The sequence below is a fragment of the Marmota monax genome, unplaced genomic scaffold (assembly GCF_021218885.2).
Source record: "Marmota monax isolate L192 unplaced genomic scaffold, Marmota_monax_Labrador192_F-V1.1 WCK01_AAM20220418_F8-fsc00001, whole genome shotgun sequence".
Taxonomy (NCBI): domain Eukaryota; kingdom Metazoa; phylum Chordata; class Mammalia; order Rodentia; family Sciuridae; genus Marmota; species Marmota monax.
Genome location: NW_026693777.1, coordinates 18,775,546 through 18,793,656, shown reverse-complemented (window position 1 = coordinate 18,793,656; position 18,111 = coordinate 18,775,546). Strand labels below are relative to the sequence as shown.

The 18,111-nt window shown below is 40.3% G+C and overlaps 1 protein-coding gene across 1 annotated transcript; it reads right to left on the bottom strand.

Annotated features, from left to right (window-relative positions):
* Nucleotides 1–1,129: 1,129 nt before the first annotated feature.
* Rdh11 (retinol dehydrogenase 11) lies at nt 1,130–16,675 on the bottom strand. Its single transcript, XM_046461614.2, has 7 exons — nt 16,345–16,675; nt 13,918–14,036; nt 13,448–13,603; nt 11,972–12,076; nt 11,217–11,426; nt 8,054–8,243; nt 1,130–1,963 (listed from the first exon to the last, which is right to left on the bottom strand). The coding sequence occupies exons 1-7, from the start codon at nt 16,410–16,412 to the stop codon at nt 1,861–1,863; spliced, it is 951 nt and encodes a 316-aa protein (XP_046317570.1). The 5' UTR covers nt 16,413–16,675; the 3' UTR covers nt 1,130–1,860.
* Nucleotides 16,676–18,111: the final 1,436 nt, after the last annotated feature.

The following is an 18,111-nucleotide window of genomic DNA, read 5'->3' as shown; positions in this document are numbered from 1 at the left end:
CTGCTTTGGTGATTTCTCTCTCTTAGAGCCTTGTTTTTATTAGATTTGAGTTCACTGACCATTGCTTTAAACAAATAAATTAGTTGAGCTCTTAATATGCCCTGTGCAAAGAGATGATAAAGTCTCTGGTTGTGAGCAGCAGTGTAGTGTTAAGTCCTGTAACACTGTGTTACAGAAATAAAAGGCTGGTACAGAGAGAAAATTCTGGGGATGATCAAGGATTGCAGAAAAAGTGACCTTTGGTCAACGTCATAAAGTTAAGTAGGAAGTGAGTGAATGGTCAAATTATCAACAACACAAATTAATGGCATGTGAACTGAGATTGTACTGTAGTTAGATTCTGGGACAAATTTATCTTTTATAATGAAAAATAATTGCATAATTATAATAGGTGCTTTCTTCTTTTGACTCTTGAAACTTTTAATTCTTACACTTTTATTCTGATTAAAAACATGATAAATAATCAAAAAGAATTTTTGTCATTGACAGTTCCACATAAATTACGTAAAATATTGAGTTATTCTGCACTATTACCAAGTTTTCCAATTTTCCTAGAAATGACCATTTCTAAATATATAGTTTAATGGTCAAACAGTCCAATAAAAGATTTATCAGTTTATGTATATATGAGAAGTGAAGGATGTGGTCCTATAACTTCTCCTTACTAAAGTTATTCAGTCCAAGAAAGTCACAAACTCTCTTAGAATCACATACTCCAGTGAAGTGATGGGAACATTACCAATTCCTCAGACTTCTTTGGCAACATTACTTTTGATAAAAGTTCTCCAAATAAAATATAGAATTTTAGGAACTTTTTTTAAACTTGTCCCTGTACCCACCTACTTCTTATTGGCTGGATACCAACATATACAGTCTACTTCTCTTTGCAGCTGTACTCATTTATATAAACAAATGAATGACACTGGTTTGTTCCATCTCTGATCATATCCTTACATTAGTGTCTGCTTTGATGCCACTGTTTCTTTGTGGCTGTTGTAAATTTTGTGAAAATACTCCCAACTGCATAAATACACAAGAAGAACAAAAAGATAACACAATGACAATGACCAAAAACACTTCCCTTTCTTTTTCTAGTTTCAAGGCACAAAAAAGGAGGCCTCCATGGGACTGGAGTCAGTATAGCCAAGTGGCCTGTTGTTTAATAATGCTATTTTCATTACCCCCTTACTGGTTTGATACATGGTAGGAAAATGACATGTTGATTTTTAAAAAATTTCTGCTCTCCCCCAAATACCACAAACTTCTTAGAAAAGGAAGTTCTTCTGTGGTTTGGACTTGGGTAAATATCTTAACAGCAGTGGCTTTAGGTTGTGAGAAATAAGGCTGGGCCATAATCCAGATTCAGTGAAGGATTTCCTGAAAGAATCCCAGTGTTGGTGCAATGAAGCCCTGCTTTTGAGTCAAGCCACTGTGACTCGATTCAGCTGAGGTTGCAGTGTGCCTCCCTTAAGTAAAGGTTGGTTGATTGGGAGGAATTACAGTGTGAACAAAGAAGGTAGACTATTCCATATTTCCAAACATCAACCTTCCAGAGCTTAGATTCTCTTAAGTAGGAGTAGGTTTCAGAAGGAAAATATGAGCTGTACAGGTCTTATGAGGTTATCTTATCCAATGATATTGCTAGAAACTGGTAGTAACAAGAACAAAGTAAGTCTGGACAAATGCAAGGTATTAACATGAGTCTGGCAGTGTACTGGAATTTAACTGGATACCACGTAGGCTAGGCCAGAAGGTTTGTTCTTTTTGTGCTTCAGGTTTTGGCCACCTTGAAGGAGAAACATTTTGTCAGGAGCATTGTATCTTCAGCTGCAGTCTTCTTTGGGGTCCAACTACCACCAGTCAATCCATTGGGAGTCCCAGCAGGTCACAGCTGACATCCCATAGTCTTCTTGCTATTGTCTCATTACGAGCCTGGGCAGAGACCCATGCCACATGGCAGTCACTGGGAAGGAAAGAGAGAGGCTTGAAGCAAAGGGTTAAGAATGGAATCTGCTCTCTGCCTGGGATAAAGAATAGGATAGAAAAACAATCCAGGGATCACATGTCCTTCAGGACAGGGCCACAGTTGGTCCTATTCTCTGAGAAAATATGAATGCCAGTTAGATCTTCTTATTAGGTCACTCTGATCAGAATGTTTCATTAGGTCTTTATGTCTTCCTTTCTGTGTATATATTTAACTCTAATATCAGTGCCTGCCTGACACCTGTGTATGTCTACCTTCTTCAAATAAGACCATAAGGGCCATCCTTCCAGGCCCTGGACATTGTTACAAAGCTGAGATCCTGCTGCTTACACTGGTCACAGATGCTTGGAGTAGTAAAAGAATATTTCTTATTCCTGAACTATCTGCAATTATAACTACTTTAAAACTCATGACAAATATAGCCAGCTTCATAAACAACAAAGGAAGGAAAAGGTGACAGCAAAAAAGAAATGGTAACAAGGTGCCAGGTGTGTCTTAGTCCTTTGTATGTTGCTATAGACTGGTTAACCAGACTGTTTAACTTATATATGAACTGAAATTTAATGGCTCATGATTATGGGGACTGGGAAGATGAACTTGAAGGGACTGGCATCTGGTGAGGGCCTTCTGGTTGTATCATGACAAGGCAGAAGGCACCAGGTGGTTGAGGGCCCCAGTTCATCCTTTTATAAGGAACTCTCTACCACTCCTGCAATAATGGTATTTAATCTTTCTTGACCTAATCACCTTTGAAAGGCTGCTGTGTTGGTAACTAAGTTTCTTTTCTTTTTTTGGAACTGGGAATTGAACCCAGGGGTACTTATCCACTGATCCAAATCCCCATCCCTTTTTATTTTTTATTTTGAGACAGGGTCTTGCTAAGTTGCTTGGAGCCTCAATAAATTGCTGAAGCTGGCCTTGAATTTGTGATCCTCCTGCCTCAGCCTCCCAAGCCATTGGGATTATAGGCATGGCTTCTAAGCAAATTCTGAAGGTAAAAGTAGAGTTGCCAACTCTGAATTAACAACATGAAGCAAATTCCTAACATATGTTCATTAACACATGCTACTTGGTGTGGGCCGTGGACCAGCAGCAGGAATATCATCCTGGAGCTTGTCAGAAATGACAGTTCTCTGGTCCTATTTCAGACATACTGAATCAGAATCCCTCAGGTTGAGGCCCAGGAATCTGTTTTCAACTAGTTCTTAAGATGATCCTTATAACTAGCTAATGCTTGAGAAACATCATTTAAAATACCTTCACATGTACAGATCACTTAAAAACATATTCAAGGGTGGTAGTATATGCCTATAATCCCAGCTACCCCAGAGGCTGAGGCCAGAGCATTACAGGCTTGAGGCCAGCTTGGTCAACTGAATGAGACCCTGTCTCAAAAATTTAAAAAAGGGTTGGGATATATAGAAATGCTTGCCTAGCAAGCATGAGACCTTGGGTTCAATCCCCAGTACCACACACACAAAAGGAAAAAAACCCACAAAACTTCACATTTATAAAACAAGAATTATAAGTGTAGTATATCTACTTAAGAAAACTTACAGTATGACCAGCACAACCTGACTTTTGTGAATGAAAATACCATCACAGAGAACCACTCTCTGGAAACATCTAGCCTCTGTAAGCATCTTCCTCTGCCCTGTGTCTTATACCCTTCTTAAGGTCATAGTGAAGAGCAAATGATACAATGGACACAAAGATACCTTGTAAATTATGATGTGCTATAAAAATTATTTAAATACTATAGTATGAGCTATTTAAGTGTGGTTACTGTATCAACATGGTTGAAGTGCTGATAATCCCCCCAAAATTTGTTAAGAATAAATATAGTAAAAGATTGGCTAATATAAAAAAATTAACTTACTACAAAGTTACAGTAATCAAGATAATGTGGTACCTGCATAAGGACAGACAGATAAATGAATATAACAAAATTAAATGTGTAGAAATAAACCCCTACCTTTATGGTCAATTGACTTCCAAAAAGGTTCCTGTTATGGATTGAATTTTTTTTTTTTTTTTTGTACCAGGGATTGAACCCAGGGGCACTCTACCACTGAGCCATATCCCCATCCCTTTTTTGTATTTTATTTAGAGAGAGGGCTCACTGAGTTGCTTAGGGCCTTGCTAAGTTGCTGAGGTTGGCTTTGAACTTGCAATTCTCCTGCCTCAGCCTCTGGAGCCTCTGGGTTTACGGTCGTGTACCACTATACCTAGCCTAGGGATTGAATTTTGTCTCTCCAAAATCCATACATTGAAACCCTAACCCCCAATGTGACTGTACTTGTAGATGGGGCCTTTAAGGAGATAATTTAGGTTAAATGAGGCTAGAAGTGGGGCCCTAATCCAATAGGACTAGTGTCCTTAGAAGAAGAAGAGACTCTAGGAATGTTTGTGCACAGAGGAAAGGCCCTGTGAGGACACAGAGAGGACAGCCATTCCAAAGCCTTGAAGAAAGGTCTCATCAGAAACCAACCCTGCCAGTCCTTTATCTTGGACAAGATCTTGTCTCCAGAACTGTAAAAAAATAAATGTTTAAGGCATCCAATCTGTGCTACAGGCACCCAGTCTCTAGTTTTAGGACCTCCTGTGGGATGCCTAAGTCCCTTACATAAAATGGTATCATATTTGCATAATAGCCTACACACATCGTCTCATAAGATACTTACAATCCTAATGTAAATGTTATGTAAATAAGTTGTTACACTATATTGTTTAAGGAATAATGTCAAGAAACAAACTCTGAGTTCAGTACAGATACACTCTTCCCCGTGAACACTGTCAATCCTCTACTAGTTGAATCCACAGATGCAGAACCATGGATATTCAGGGCTAACTATATTCTGTACTGGCCGTCTGAGCAGACTAATACAGCTACCAAGATAATTCAATGGGGAAAGAACAGTCTTTCCAACAAATGTTGCTTGGACTGCTGGATATCTACATGCAAAGGAATGAAATTAGGCCTCTAATTCCTAATACATACAAAAAATAACTCAACATGGATCACAGACCTAAATGTAATGCTAAAACTATAAAACTGTGTAAAGAAAACATAGCAGAGTAGAAAATCTGTGAACCTGGGTGAGGCAGTGGTTTCTTAGATATGACACCAAAAGCCCAAGTGACAAAAGAAAAATGTAGATAAATTGGACTTTATCAAAATTAAAAATTTGGGTACTTCCAAGGGTATTATTAAGAAAGTGATTGTTGGGCGTGGTGGCACACACCTGCAATCTCAGTGGCTCAGGAGTCTGAGGCAGAAAGATCATGAGTTCAAAGCCAGCCTCAGCAAAAGTGAGGCAATAAGCAAATCAGTGAGACACTGTCTATATACAAAATAGGGCTGGGGATGTGGTCAGTGGTTGAGTGCCCCTAAGTTCAATACCCAGTAACACACACACACACACACACACACACAAAGGTGAAAAGACAACCCACAACCCACAGAGTGAAAGAATACTTTTAAATCTTTTATGTGATAAAGGACTTGTATTTAGACTATAAAGAACTCTTGCAACTAAACAATAAAAAGACAATAATTTAACTTAAAAATGGGCAAAGGATTCAAATCATACACTTCTCCAATGTACATACATTAAAGTACAATGAAGCACAAGAAAAATGTTTCATATCATTAGCAGGAAAATGATAATGACAAGATATTCACTATGATGGCTAAAATCAAAAGGAGACACAATAGCATGTATTGTTTGGGATATGGAGAAACTGGAACCTTCATACATGACCAGTGAGAATGTAAAAGGATGGTCACTTTGGAAAAGTCTGGCAACTCTTCAACAGTTAAACAGAGTTACCAGATGCCCCAAGAGCAATGCCAATACAAAAGTTTCTATAAGGATGCTCACAACAGTAGTATTCAAATAGCCAAAAAATTTGGAAACCTAAATGTCCACTGACTGATGAAAGGATAAATAAACTATGGTATATCCATATAATTAAATATTATTAAGCAATAAAAAGGAAATAAGAGGGGCTGGGGTTGTAGTTCAGTAGAAGAGTGCTCACCTCGCACGTGTGAGGCAGTGGGTTTTATCCTTAGCACCACATAAAAATAAATAAATAAAATAAGGGTATTGTGTCCATCTACACCTAAGAAAAAAATTATTAAAAAAAGAACTAAGAACTGATACGTTTTGGTATAGATAAACCTTGAAAACATTATGCTAATTGAAAGTCACAAATACCACATTTTATCATTCCATTTTTGTGAAATGTCCATTATAGGCAAAACATTACAGACAGAAAGATTAGTAGAAATAGGCAGAGAGAACAGCCAGTGCAAAGTTCCAATCAAAACAGACTTTTACATTGCTTTCTAAATAGTGTTCTACTTGGCTGCTGTTGGATCTTCAAAATGAAGTAAAATTAAGAATCCATAGACTGGGTTGGCTTTGAACTTGCGATCCTCCTGCCTCAGCCTCCCAAGTTGCTGGGATTACAGGTGTGCACCACCACATCCGGCCTCCACTCACTCTTGGAAAATCATTCCAGTGTGCAAAACTGTATTTATCTATTTTCTTGAACTTCAGACCCATACTTTCAACTCTCTGCTACACATTTCTATTTGTATGTCTTGTAATACACACTCAACATATACAGAGCAAGATTTACTACGCCAGGGAAAACTGTCATTCTGACTAAATATCCATTCCATCTTCTTTTGGCAACTTCCTTCTATCCAATGCTTCCTCCCTGGAGACTGTATAGTGAGCAACCAAAACTAAAAGATTTCACCCTGGCAGCAGTGCTCCAGCAGGGTGGCTGGCCATTCTGACTGTTCTAAGCAACTCTTCAGTCTTCCCTTTGAATCTACAGGCACCTCCAGCTCTAATATTATAGAAAATTTCCTTCCTGCTTAACTTTGCCAGCGTTCATGTCCACTGCTTTGGAATTCAAGAACCTTAAGTCATACACTATTTTTCCATGCCTGCTATCTGGGTTAATGTCATCATCAACCTCCTAGACACTCAGGCTTGAAACCCAGGCTACCAAATCTTCCTCCTCCCTCTCTCCCTCCCTCTCTCACTCATCCAGTGGTAAAATTCTGTCTCTTCAAGGGCCTCTGGCATGCAACTATCCTTTTGTCAATACCCTAAATCAGGGACTCTACCTCTCACTGGGTTACTTATTCATTAAACAAATATTTTTCTAAAACATAGACTAGATTCTGTCTGTCTCTAAGGAAATAACTTCTGTGGTTCTTCTGTAAGTTGGTACTATAGACTTTTCATCATCTAATTACCTTTCTTTCCAATCTGAATATAATTTATAGCCCCTTCTCCAAAATATCAGGTTACTTTAACATTGTCATGAAGATAAATAAAATGTTAAAAATCCAATCTTATGTGATGTCTGGGATTTTTCTTCAAAATAATATGGGAGAAGAATGAGCTGGGGTTGTGGCTCAGAGTGGAGCACTTGCCTAGCATGTGTGAGGAACTGGGTTTGATCCTCAGTACCACATAAAAATAAACAAATAAAATGAAAAGGTATTGTGTCCATCTATAACTAAAAAACATTAAAATAATAATAATAATAATAGTAATATGGGAGAAGAAAATATGGAAAGGTGTGAAGGATAATGACAGTTGAAACTGGATGATGGGTATATGTGAGTTCAATATGCTAATTGTTCTACTGCTGTGTATGTTCAAAAGCCTCTACAATGAAGTTTTTAAACTTTTACTCATTCAAGAAGGGAATCTTTCAATTCTAAAGACAATGAAAAAAACAGATTAAAGTTCTTTTTAATGTGAGAAATATAGAACTAAAGAGTCCAAAAAGGAATAAATAAAACTTGACTGACATAACAAAAGATAGGATGAAAAGAAATAGAAAGCATAATTATCAGAGTAAGAGAAAAAAATCAAACTTAGGTATCACAAAAAATGTGAATGGGTCACATAAAAGATAAAAACTCTAGATATATTTGACAAAATACTTTTTTTAAAAGGCTACGACATACCAGACAAATTCCGATAATTTCCTTTGAGAAATAAAATTCATCTTCAAAAACAGATATATGCATACCTGAAATGATTCCCACTTAGAATCTCAAGACCTTCTGTTAAGGCACAGTACAGGCTGGTCTGGGCTCCCTGCTGAGGAGTCTTGATGAAGAAGGAGAAAAGCCACCACATCGACCTCATGAAAGATGAGTGCCGAACCAATTCTGATTTGACTGTGCCAGGATGTACAGAATATGTGGTAACGCCAGAGCCTGTAGGGGGTGCCACGTAAAGAGACGGACTCGATTTTACCAAAAAGGATGGGAAGACTCTTGTGATCCCACAAGTGAACCCCCTGCCACGGTAACATCACAAGCACTATTCAGTTAATTTACACATCCATTTCACAGATTAAGAAGTTAAGGCTCTGAGAGGTTATTAACTGTTTTGTTGTAGCAGAACCAAGACTTGGCCTGTTAGGAACACTTTACATTGTTGATCCCCTGTTTTTTTAAGTCCTTTTTTTTTTTTTTTTTTTAACTGGCTTCTATGACCCCACACCTCTTCTGGTCTCTTAACCCTTCTTCTGGCTGCTTCATCTCAGTTTCCTAGACAGCCTTATCATCATTTTCTATCCAAATGTTAAGTCTTGGAATTGTCATGGCTCACTAGACTTACACTTTGCATCTACAGCCCAAACTGTTCCTTTGGATTCTAGAGTAACTATGAGAAGTGGTGAAGAGCATGGACTTTGTAGCAGCGAGAATGCCCCATTTCAACTCCCAACTCCATTCATTGGCTGTGTAACCTGAGACAAGCTCCTGTTTTTGTGACTTACTTTCTCATCTCTAAAATGGGGCTAATCATGATACCTATACCTCACAGGGTTTGTCTGAAGAGTAGATAATTTCACATATGTAAAGAGCTGAGAATAGTCCCTGGAATATGGAAATGCTAAATAACACTTCTGCACATGTTATTTCAGGTCCCTGATCCTGTCTGGAAATCTTGAGACCAAAAATGTTTTAAATTTCTTCTTATTTTAGCAGGATAATATGAGACATATACCTATCCTGCCTATTATCTAATCTCCCTAGCATAGTTGAGGTTTTGCTACCAAATAAGTTTTGGTGTCAAGTTTGAGAAGTTGTGGATTTTGCAACTTGAGATAAAGTACTCATTATTTCCAACTGCCTACTCCACAGTCTTCCCTAGATAACCTACCACAATGCAGATTCAGAGGTCTAAAACTGACTTCCACTTTTAAGTCCAAACCTGGTTGCTGCCATGTCCCCTAAATACCTAAATAGGCTTCTAGGAGCAGCACTTGATGATTCCCCACTTCACCATGCATAATCATCAACAAGCTCTGTGGTTTCTACATCCTAAATATCTCTCAGGAGTGTCTTCTACATTCCATCTCCACCACCCTAGTCCAGGCTTGCTGCACCTACTCCTGCCCATTTCTAAAAGGCCTTAATTTCAAAGGTTTTTCTACTGCTCTTAGAATTAACACTAAAATCCTTACTATGGCCTCTATCTACCTTTCAGTTTTAGCTCAATCCTCTGTTCAAACCATGTTCTAACCAGTCTTCTCTGTTTCTCCAACAGAGCTCATACTTTATACATCTTCTTCCTTCTGGCTGGAATGTTCCTCAGCCTTCTCACCACCCTGCACCTATGACCCATTTAATTTTTAATCATTCTTTGGGGCTCAGATTGCAATTTCTTCCTCAGAGAATCTTTCTTAAACCCTTAGATTGAATAAGGTCCTTGCCAGCCCAATCCATTATTAAGTCCTTGCACTTAACCTTTATAACATTACCATAATTAAAATTAAATAGCAGCAACAAAAAAGGAAACAACCTATATGTTTTAAGAAAATGGATAAATAAGCAAAGGTACAGCTATATTAAATATAATGCAGCCAACAAATGAATGGGAGTAAATATGTACCACATGGAAGAATTGCCAAGATACCATGTTAGAAATGTAGTTCCTTGTGTATGACATGCATATGTAAATGCACGGGGGATGATTGGAAATCAGCACAACAAGCTGCTGACAGCATCACTTGAAGGGAAAAAATTGGAAGGGGGCTAAAAGAATAAATAAAGGTTTTCATCTTTAATTCTGTATACTATCACATACTATTTGAACTTTTTATAGCAAAAATTATCTCATGTATTACTAGACGATTTTACGTGGAACAAATGTTGCTAATCATCTCTCTCTCCCATTAGACGTCAAACAAATAGAGTCTTGTCCACCACCTCATCCCTACTCCCCTAAATCAGGAATGGAATACATGTCTGCGGAATGGTTGGATGAATCAATCTGTCACATGGGGGTTCTTGCTCTTCAACACAGCTATTTTCTACCTAAAAATCCAGGAAAACTGTCAGGTTTACTCCCTAGTATATACTCTACTTTTACTGGATTCTCACTGTGGACCCATCTCTACACCTCCAGGCTGCCTTAGCTCCCTGACCTACTCTTTGGATAGTTCTTACTGTTATGATATCCTCATCTATCCTGAGTTAATAAAGGATGCATGCCCTGGGTACAGACTGGGCATATGGATTGAGCTGCCTACCAGCTTCCTTCTTCTCATCTTGTGGCTGACCATGAAGTATGAGGATCCTATTCTAAAGTGGGGATCCTGTGATTAATTCCTTGAGTCTGAATTCTGCCTCTCTCTTCTCCTACATATTGCCCTTTTAGATTTTCATTTCCTTTATCTTTGTTGGAAATCCAGAGTTGATCATGCTAAGAACTTTTGTTTACTTGTGACTGGAGAGTCCCCTTCACTATCCCTCATATTAGACCCTTTGGTGTTAGGAAGATGCCCCTCCAGAATCCCAGTAAATGTTTTATTCTAATGGCTGTATCTAGTGTTAATTCAGTTCCCTTCCTGCTACTCAGTCTCACTAAGAGTGAAAAATCTCGACTTGCTCATGAGCCTGAATTATGACAACCATCTGTGGAGCAGTCTCATTGTACACATGAAGAAATAAGTTTTGAAAAGTTAAGTAACTTCTTCAGCTCACACAGTAAGTTGTGGAGCCTTCAGAATCAAAGTAAGAATCTCCCTGTCCCCAGCTAGCCACCTCCAATATTCATTTAGAGTCAGGGAAGCAGGTCCTGAGGGCAGGTGACAGGCTCTGGAAAACAGTTTCCATTCTTGTGGCATTTAGCTATCTTCCATTGAATTATGTTTCCATATTCATTTTTCCCAAGCCTACCTTTCAGCCTCCTGGCCAGTTCCTGGGTGAAAAGAATGTTGGCTAACTTGCTGTGACAGTAGGCTAGACCTGAATTGTAGAATTTCTCGCCTTGTAGGTTATGGAAGTGGATCCTTCCCAGGTGATGTGCCAAGGAAGACACATTTACTACCCTTGATGGGGCTGATTCCTTCAGTCTCTCTAGCAGCAGATGGGTCAGAAGGAAGTGACCTGTTGAGAAAAAACTAGGATTAACAGAGTTCAGTGCCAGTATGAGGTAAGAGGAATGGAGGTAAGCAGGGCTCAGCTATGGGGGACAGAGAATTCAGGAATAAAGCCTTTCACCTCAACTTACACTGTCAACTACACAAGTCCAGTGAAGGTTCAGGGAAATGGAAACAGCCAGGTAGGTGTGACAAGTGCCTATGAAGTCCTGTCTTGTTCCAATGGTGGTTAACATCACTCTTTAAGTGTAGGTAGCCTCTATCTGATACCAGCTACAGGGATCACTTCTAAGAAGCAACACAGTCCCCAATCCTATTGGGCTGTTGGAAAATGCTCTCAAGGTAAACCAAATCTGGAATGCAGATTAAAACGTAGGCAGAACCTAAGGCAGGCCTCAGCTTCAGGCTGGTCTAAACTATTCATAACTCTCACCTGGTCTATTATAGACCTGAGCGCCAATCATACCACAAAGAAGGCTCAATCTGACTCCTAAGGTTTCCAAGGAGAACTTTAGATTTCTTCCAGTTTTATGATAAGACCAGATTTCCTACCCAAGTGGTTGACTCCCATGTGCATCTCGAAGCCATCTGCTGTCTTAGAGTAGGGACACATCATCACTCCTGCATTGTTGATCAAAATGTGGAGGTGCTTTTCCTCTGCAGGAAAGAGAAAACGGAGCATGAATGTGGCCAGCCATAGCTGTTACATCTTTGACACCTGCCTCAAAACCCAGGCTTTGAAAGTGGGGGTGCAGGACTTCAATCTTCCCTCCATTTCCCCTTCGCTGCATTGTTTTTTCATTGTAAGAACTTAGTTGAATCCTACATATTTCTACAACATGGAAAAATACCATCTGATATCACTGAATGGCTTTCCCAGTATTTCCAGTTCAGGAGCTGCTTACTCATTGCTTTTGAAAGTATTCTGTCCACCTCTCCCAATACAAAGACTTCCCAAGCTGAATGGGAAGATCCCAAAGCAAGAGAAAAAAGGTTGTTCTATATGCACCCTTGCTTCTGGAATTCAGATCCCAAAAGAAACTTGCCACCTGTCTTTAGTAGTCCATTTCCTCATGTGGTTTAAGTTCATAGCAGTGGAAGGTATTTCCTCTGGGAGACCTAGATCCCTGGGCAATGAAAAGGGATATCTGTAGAGTAAGCTTGGATTTGTTTTTCACAAGAGCTATAGTTTTGTTTGTTTGTTTTCAATACTGGGAATTGAACCCAGGGCCTCATACATGCTAGGCAATGCTCTACCACTGAGCCACATTCTAAGCCCTTTTAAAATTTTTATTTCCTGACAGGTTCTCTCTAAATTGTGCAGGCTGGCTTCAAACTTGTGATCTTCCTGCTTCAGTCTCCCGAGTAGCTGAGATTATAGGTATGTAATACCATACCTGGCACCTATTATAGGTTTTTATGTTAATGTCTCAGCTCAAGAGTCTGGCACCAAAAAACATTTCTTGTAATTAAAAAATAAAGATCCTACACCATTTGGTGGTATGATTCAGACCCCACAGATAAGACCAGTTTGAGGTTTTAGTTTCTTGCAGATGACTATTCATCCATATCCTGAAAAGATGAAAAGGCTTTTCATCATGTCCCTGAACTGGTACAAAGTAGTCAGGGTTTTGTTGTTTTTCCCTTTACCATGGACCAGATAGCCCTTTGTGAATCTCAACCTTATCTATGGTGTTTCACCCCTCAAAAACCTGAGGTCTCATCTCCTGATCTTGTTATTTAGACCCTAGACCTTAAAAAGCCCCAACCAAGTATTGATACTCCCATAAGATTCTGGCCTTGGCTCATGCTCGCTGTTATGGTTGCCTTTTTGTTTCTGCTCCTAGGATGTTCCCCAGACATAAATCACATCCCAATGATCACATGAGTTCAGTTATATATGGAAAGTTTGGGGCTATATTTTATCCACTATTTCTATGTATTAGAGGGAAAGGAATCTTTCCCTTTTAGCTAAGTCTGCTATGTTGATCGTAAGACCCACAACATAGTTTCTGGTTCCACACTTACGTGCTAAGAAGTCCTTAGCAAAGGCTCGAATAGACTTTGTATCAGACAGGTCCAGTTTCCGTGCCAACACCTCCTGGTTCCCTGTCATGTCTTGGATCTCTCTGGCCACCAATTCCCCCTTTTGCATATCCCGGCAAGCTAAATACACACGGGCTCCTATCAAACGACATATGAAAAAAACTGTCAGTTGTTTTTTGATTGGGTGTTATAGATTAATACTGACATTAATGTAGTAATATTAATGTTGTTCTCTGTTTTTAGATTAAAATTTTTATCCCTAATTCACAACAGAGGTATTCAAATCAAATCAAGAAAGAAAAACAGATAGATAATATCTGTTAAATGCCCATTACAAGTAGAATATCACACTGGAGTATTCTTGAATCTAGGACCATGAAGAAATAAGGAAAATGACCCACTGTGAGGGAAAACTACAGTAGCAGTAGGGAATGAAGAGCAGATGAACTTGCCTCTTTGAGCCAGCTCTTTAGCTGTCTCCTTTCCAATTCCTGTGTTAGCTCCAGTGACTACAGCTACCTTCCCAGGAAGCTGGACAGTAGATGTGCACACCCCACTAGACAGCATTTTCCTGTAGACAAAGGAGGAGAGTTTATCAGTCCTTCATTATCTCATCCCTGCAGAGGATTCCTCAACTCCCAATGTCTTCAAATCCCAAGGCTGAGGTTTCCTTTAGGTTCTTCCACTTATGTCCTTTTACAAGTTTAAGAAAAATTGGTGGAAAGAAAACAATCTGCTCTTGCACAAGGGAAAAAGCTGTTCCCCGCAGCATAAGAACTGGATGAAGGTTTGATTAGCCAAGCACCTGACTACAGTTTGAGCTCCCCAGGAGGTACTTTTGGCTTAGAAAAATCACAAGACCCAGTCAAGAAGAGGAAAGAACTTGTCTCTGCATGTCACTCTGCCAACAACTGACATATTTAGTCTTGAGAAATGATTAATCAATTAGAAGAGTTAAAATTATGAAAGCTTGTAAATCTAGAACAAATCAAGAAAAAGGCCACACTCACATACATTTACACACATGAAAATAAGACAGGGGTCGGGGATGTAGCTCAGTGATATGTACTTAGCACGAGTGAAACCATGGATTCAAATCCTATGAACGCGCACACACACACACATACACACACACGGAGTTAAATAAGTACAAAGGAGAGTGGGGTTTCAAGTCTTGGTTTGTCTAATTACAGTCCTTGCTCCTAAGTACTACACTATACTGCCTTTCCAAAAGAACAAATGCACAAATTCATTTTGGCAGTCCTCAGATTCTTCTTTTCTCTCCTTTACAATCTTGGGACTAAAATAATCAGATGATGAGGAGGTGCATTTTTAAAGAGCATTTCAGCTTTTTTCATTGAACTTGGAACTGCAAATTACTCCTAGCCACCAAAGCTACCTGCTTAGTGCAAACAGGCTGAAAAGGAGGTGAACTAATTCATGGTGCCCACCAACTGATACCTCCCTGCTCAAAGAACATGTCCCCAGCTCTATTTCCCACACTCCTTCAGCTTGAGCTCCAATAATGACAAATTGTTGGGGGCTGCACTTAGCTCCTTCCTCTCCTTAAATAGCAGAAATGAAAAAGAAAATCAACTATAAAATTCCAGCTCTGGCCTGGCTCCCATGACATAGCTAGGCTGGAGATAAAGCCTGAAGAATATTCTTTATAAGAAAAATATCACCTCACTTAGATATTTTTCTAAGAAAGATTTTCCCAGTGAAAAATATCATTAGGAACTATTTCCCAGTTATGGTTCAAGTTTTCATTGAGATTCTATGTGCATAAGAAGATGTGGCAAAGACATAAAAAAAATCATGTTTTCATTTGAGTATGATAACCCACGTGTGTGCTTAGAGATAGGAGCAGTGAATGTTTAGGATTGAGAAAAAAAAATACAACCGGAAGAGGGTCATCAATGAGGAAAAGTCAAAGTCAAGAAAGGGAGGCAGGGAGGCAGGCAGGTGATCCTTGATAGATCAATCTTATATGGTAAGAAATGACTGAGTAGAATCTGGCACAGCTTCCGTTTCTACTGCAACTATGATCACACCTCTTGGGGAAGGAGTGTGTCTCTTCAGTCACTGGACCGCCGTCACTACGGGTGACTCTACTCAGAACCAATCAGCGATTGTGCAGCCCGCTGCTGATTCTCTGGGGAACCGCGCCAGCCTCGGGCTGATCTGTCACCTGGTCAAAAAACCGTCCCCCACACTTTTCTTGTCCTCCCCCTCAACACCCCTCACCGTCCCCCATGCTCTTGCTTCGAAGGCAGGGTAGGGTGCATAATCACTCTTTCCATTTCTCTCCTTTACAGCCGCCTCACGAAAGCACTAATCTAATAGTAACGAGAGCGCATGCAACCGGGCCATAAAGCAAAAGGTGCAATAGTTCTTTGTTTCTCAAAGGCTGGAAGCAAGAAGATAGATAGCGCTGGGGCAAGACGTGGGAGTTGAAGGAGGAAACAGAGCTGGGGGCCACATTCCGTTCTAGGGTTTGAAATCCGCCAAGCTGAAAACTCGAGCATTTAAGGCAGCCTTGCGCTCAGGGATCCCTGAAGGCGGAGGCAGGGGGGGTGCCAGACGAATAGGGGGGATCGGAGAAGCAAAGCAGGATGCTCAGAATGGTTCACGACCGCCTGTGGTGTCGGATCTTACCCTACCAACATCCAAGACACCTGGACCTGGCCTGCAACCCACTGAACTCCGGCTCTAGGCCATCTTGGGGACCCCACCACCATCACCACCACCACCACCACCACCACCACCACCACGGGGAGTTTTCCTTAGTCCTTCTTTTTGAAGAAAAGAGCTTCATTGAGAATTCGGGTGCCCTCGTGAAGACTTTGCAAGAGAAGGCAACACATAATTGCACAAACCTGATTTGGGGCGCAGTCACGTACAGGAGAAAGGGGAGAAGGAAGAGCAGGAGCAGGAGTACAACCATCTCTGCCGGCGCAGCTGCAGCGGAGCAAGATGCCCCAGCGCTGCTGAAGTACTATGGCTTCTCTTCCTAGACACGCCCTATTACTCACAACCAGCCCTAAAGCAAGCCCGCTGGGAAATGTAGTCCAAGGCTTGTGAGCTGAAGGGCTGTCTAAGGAAGCTGCTTCCATCCTCAGAAATCTGCCAGATGCATGACAGATCTCCAACTGTCTAGGGTCTCTGAGACATTCCAACCGGCTCTCCTAAAGCCCTCTGACCACCAGCAATTCTTGTGAAATTTCCCCAGTTCTGTATCTCCTGGGGCCCAAGTCCAGTCCCCGCCTCCACCCCCCATCGTGGTTGGCAGTTACCTCATTGTTTTGGCTGGAGAATAGGCACTGGTGTCCCGCAGGTATTTTAAGGCCCTTTACACAGCAGAGGAACCCTTGGAGTTTGACAGTTGGTGAGGTGGGTGCAGTGCGAACTCTTGCAGGGATTCCTTATTCCAGTGGAGGGAAAGCAACTATTGGTCCTTTAAGACATTTCCTAAAGAATCTCTTTATTGTGTCTATTTTGAATTATGATGGTAATTATTATAATTTTCCTAGTGTTCGAGTATTAATAATAAAATGTAGTTTTCCTGATAACGTGTCACTTATGTATCATCTCCCAAGATAGCAGTAAATTTCTCAGATTGACACAGTTGATTTTACCAGTTTATGAAAGTATTTAATCATGTCTTAAATTAAGGGTATGCATATCTTCTCTGGGAACAGGCAAGCTCCCTGCTTAATTATTTCTTTCTTTGTGGCGCGCTTTTGTGCTTTAACACTGAACTACATCCCCAAGCCTTTTTGTTTTTTTTTCATTTTGAGACAGGGTCTCGCTAAATTGCTTAGGGCCTCGTTAAATTGCTGAGGATGGCTTTGATCTCTGCGTACCACCCAGCCAGCTACATTTTTTTGTTTTGTTTTTATTCATTCACTAATTCATTTGACCGATATTTATGGTATTCCTACAGTATATTAGGCACTGCACTGAAGTCCACAGGGAGCCAGGCAGACATGACCTTTGTCCTTTTCAGAGCTTAGAAACTGTAAGGGAAACCCTTAAAGAGATCTCACTCAATTATAGTGCAGGTTTTTTGTTTTTTTTTTGTTGTTGTTGTTGTTTTTAATGGGGAAAAATTGGGCTGAGAGTTGAGAGGAGGGAGGACTCTCATAGACTAGAGATCAGCAAGGGCTTCTTGGAGAAAATATTTGAGCTGAGGCCAGAGGCAAGGTCAAGAGTTAGTGGGCAAGCCACACTTTGGCAAGCTTGCTCTGAGCAGAGAAAGAGCCTGAGGGATGAGTCCTGGAGAGCAAGGTGCACTAGAGCATCAGAAAACATTGGTCTAGGGACTGGGGTTGGGGCTAGGCAGTAGAGTGCTCGCCTACCACATGGGAGACCCTGGGTTTGATCCTCAGTGCCACATTAAAAAAAATAGAATAAAGATATTGTGTCCAACTGCAACTAAAAAATAAATATTAAAAAAAAGAAAGAAAGAAAAGGAAAACATTGGTCTAGCTGGGAGCCTTACAGGCAAGGGGAAAGCCAGAAATGGCAATATTAGCCAATGCTTATATACCATTTATCATATGCCAAGTCATCTCCAAATGCTTTATATATGTTAACTCTCTAAATTCCCATAATAATGAGGTAGGTACTACAACATCCCCATT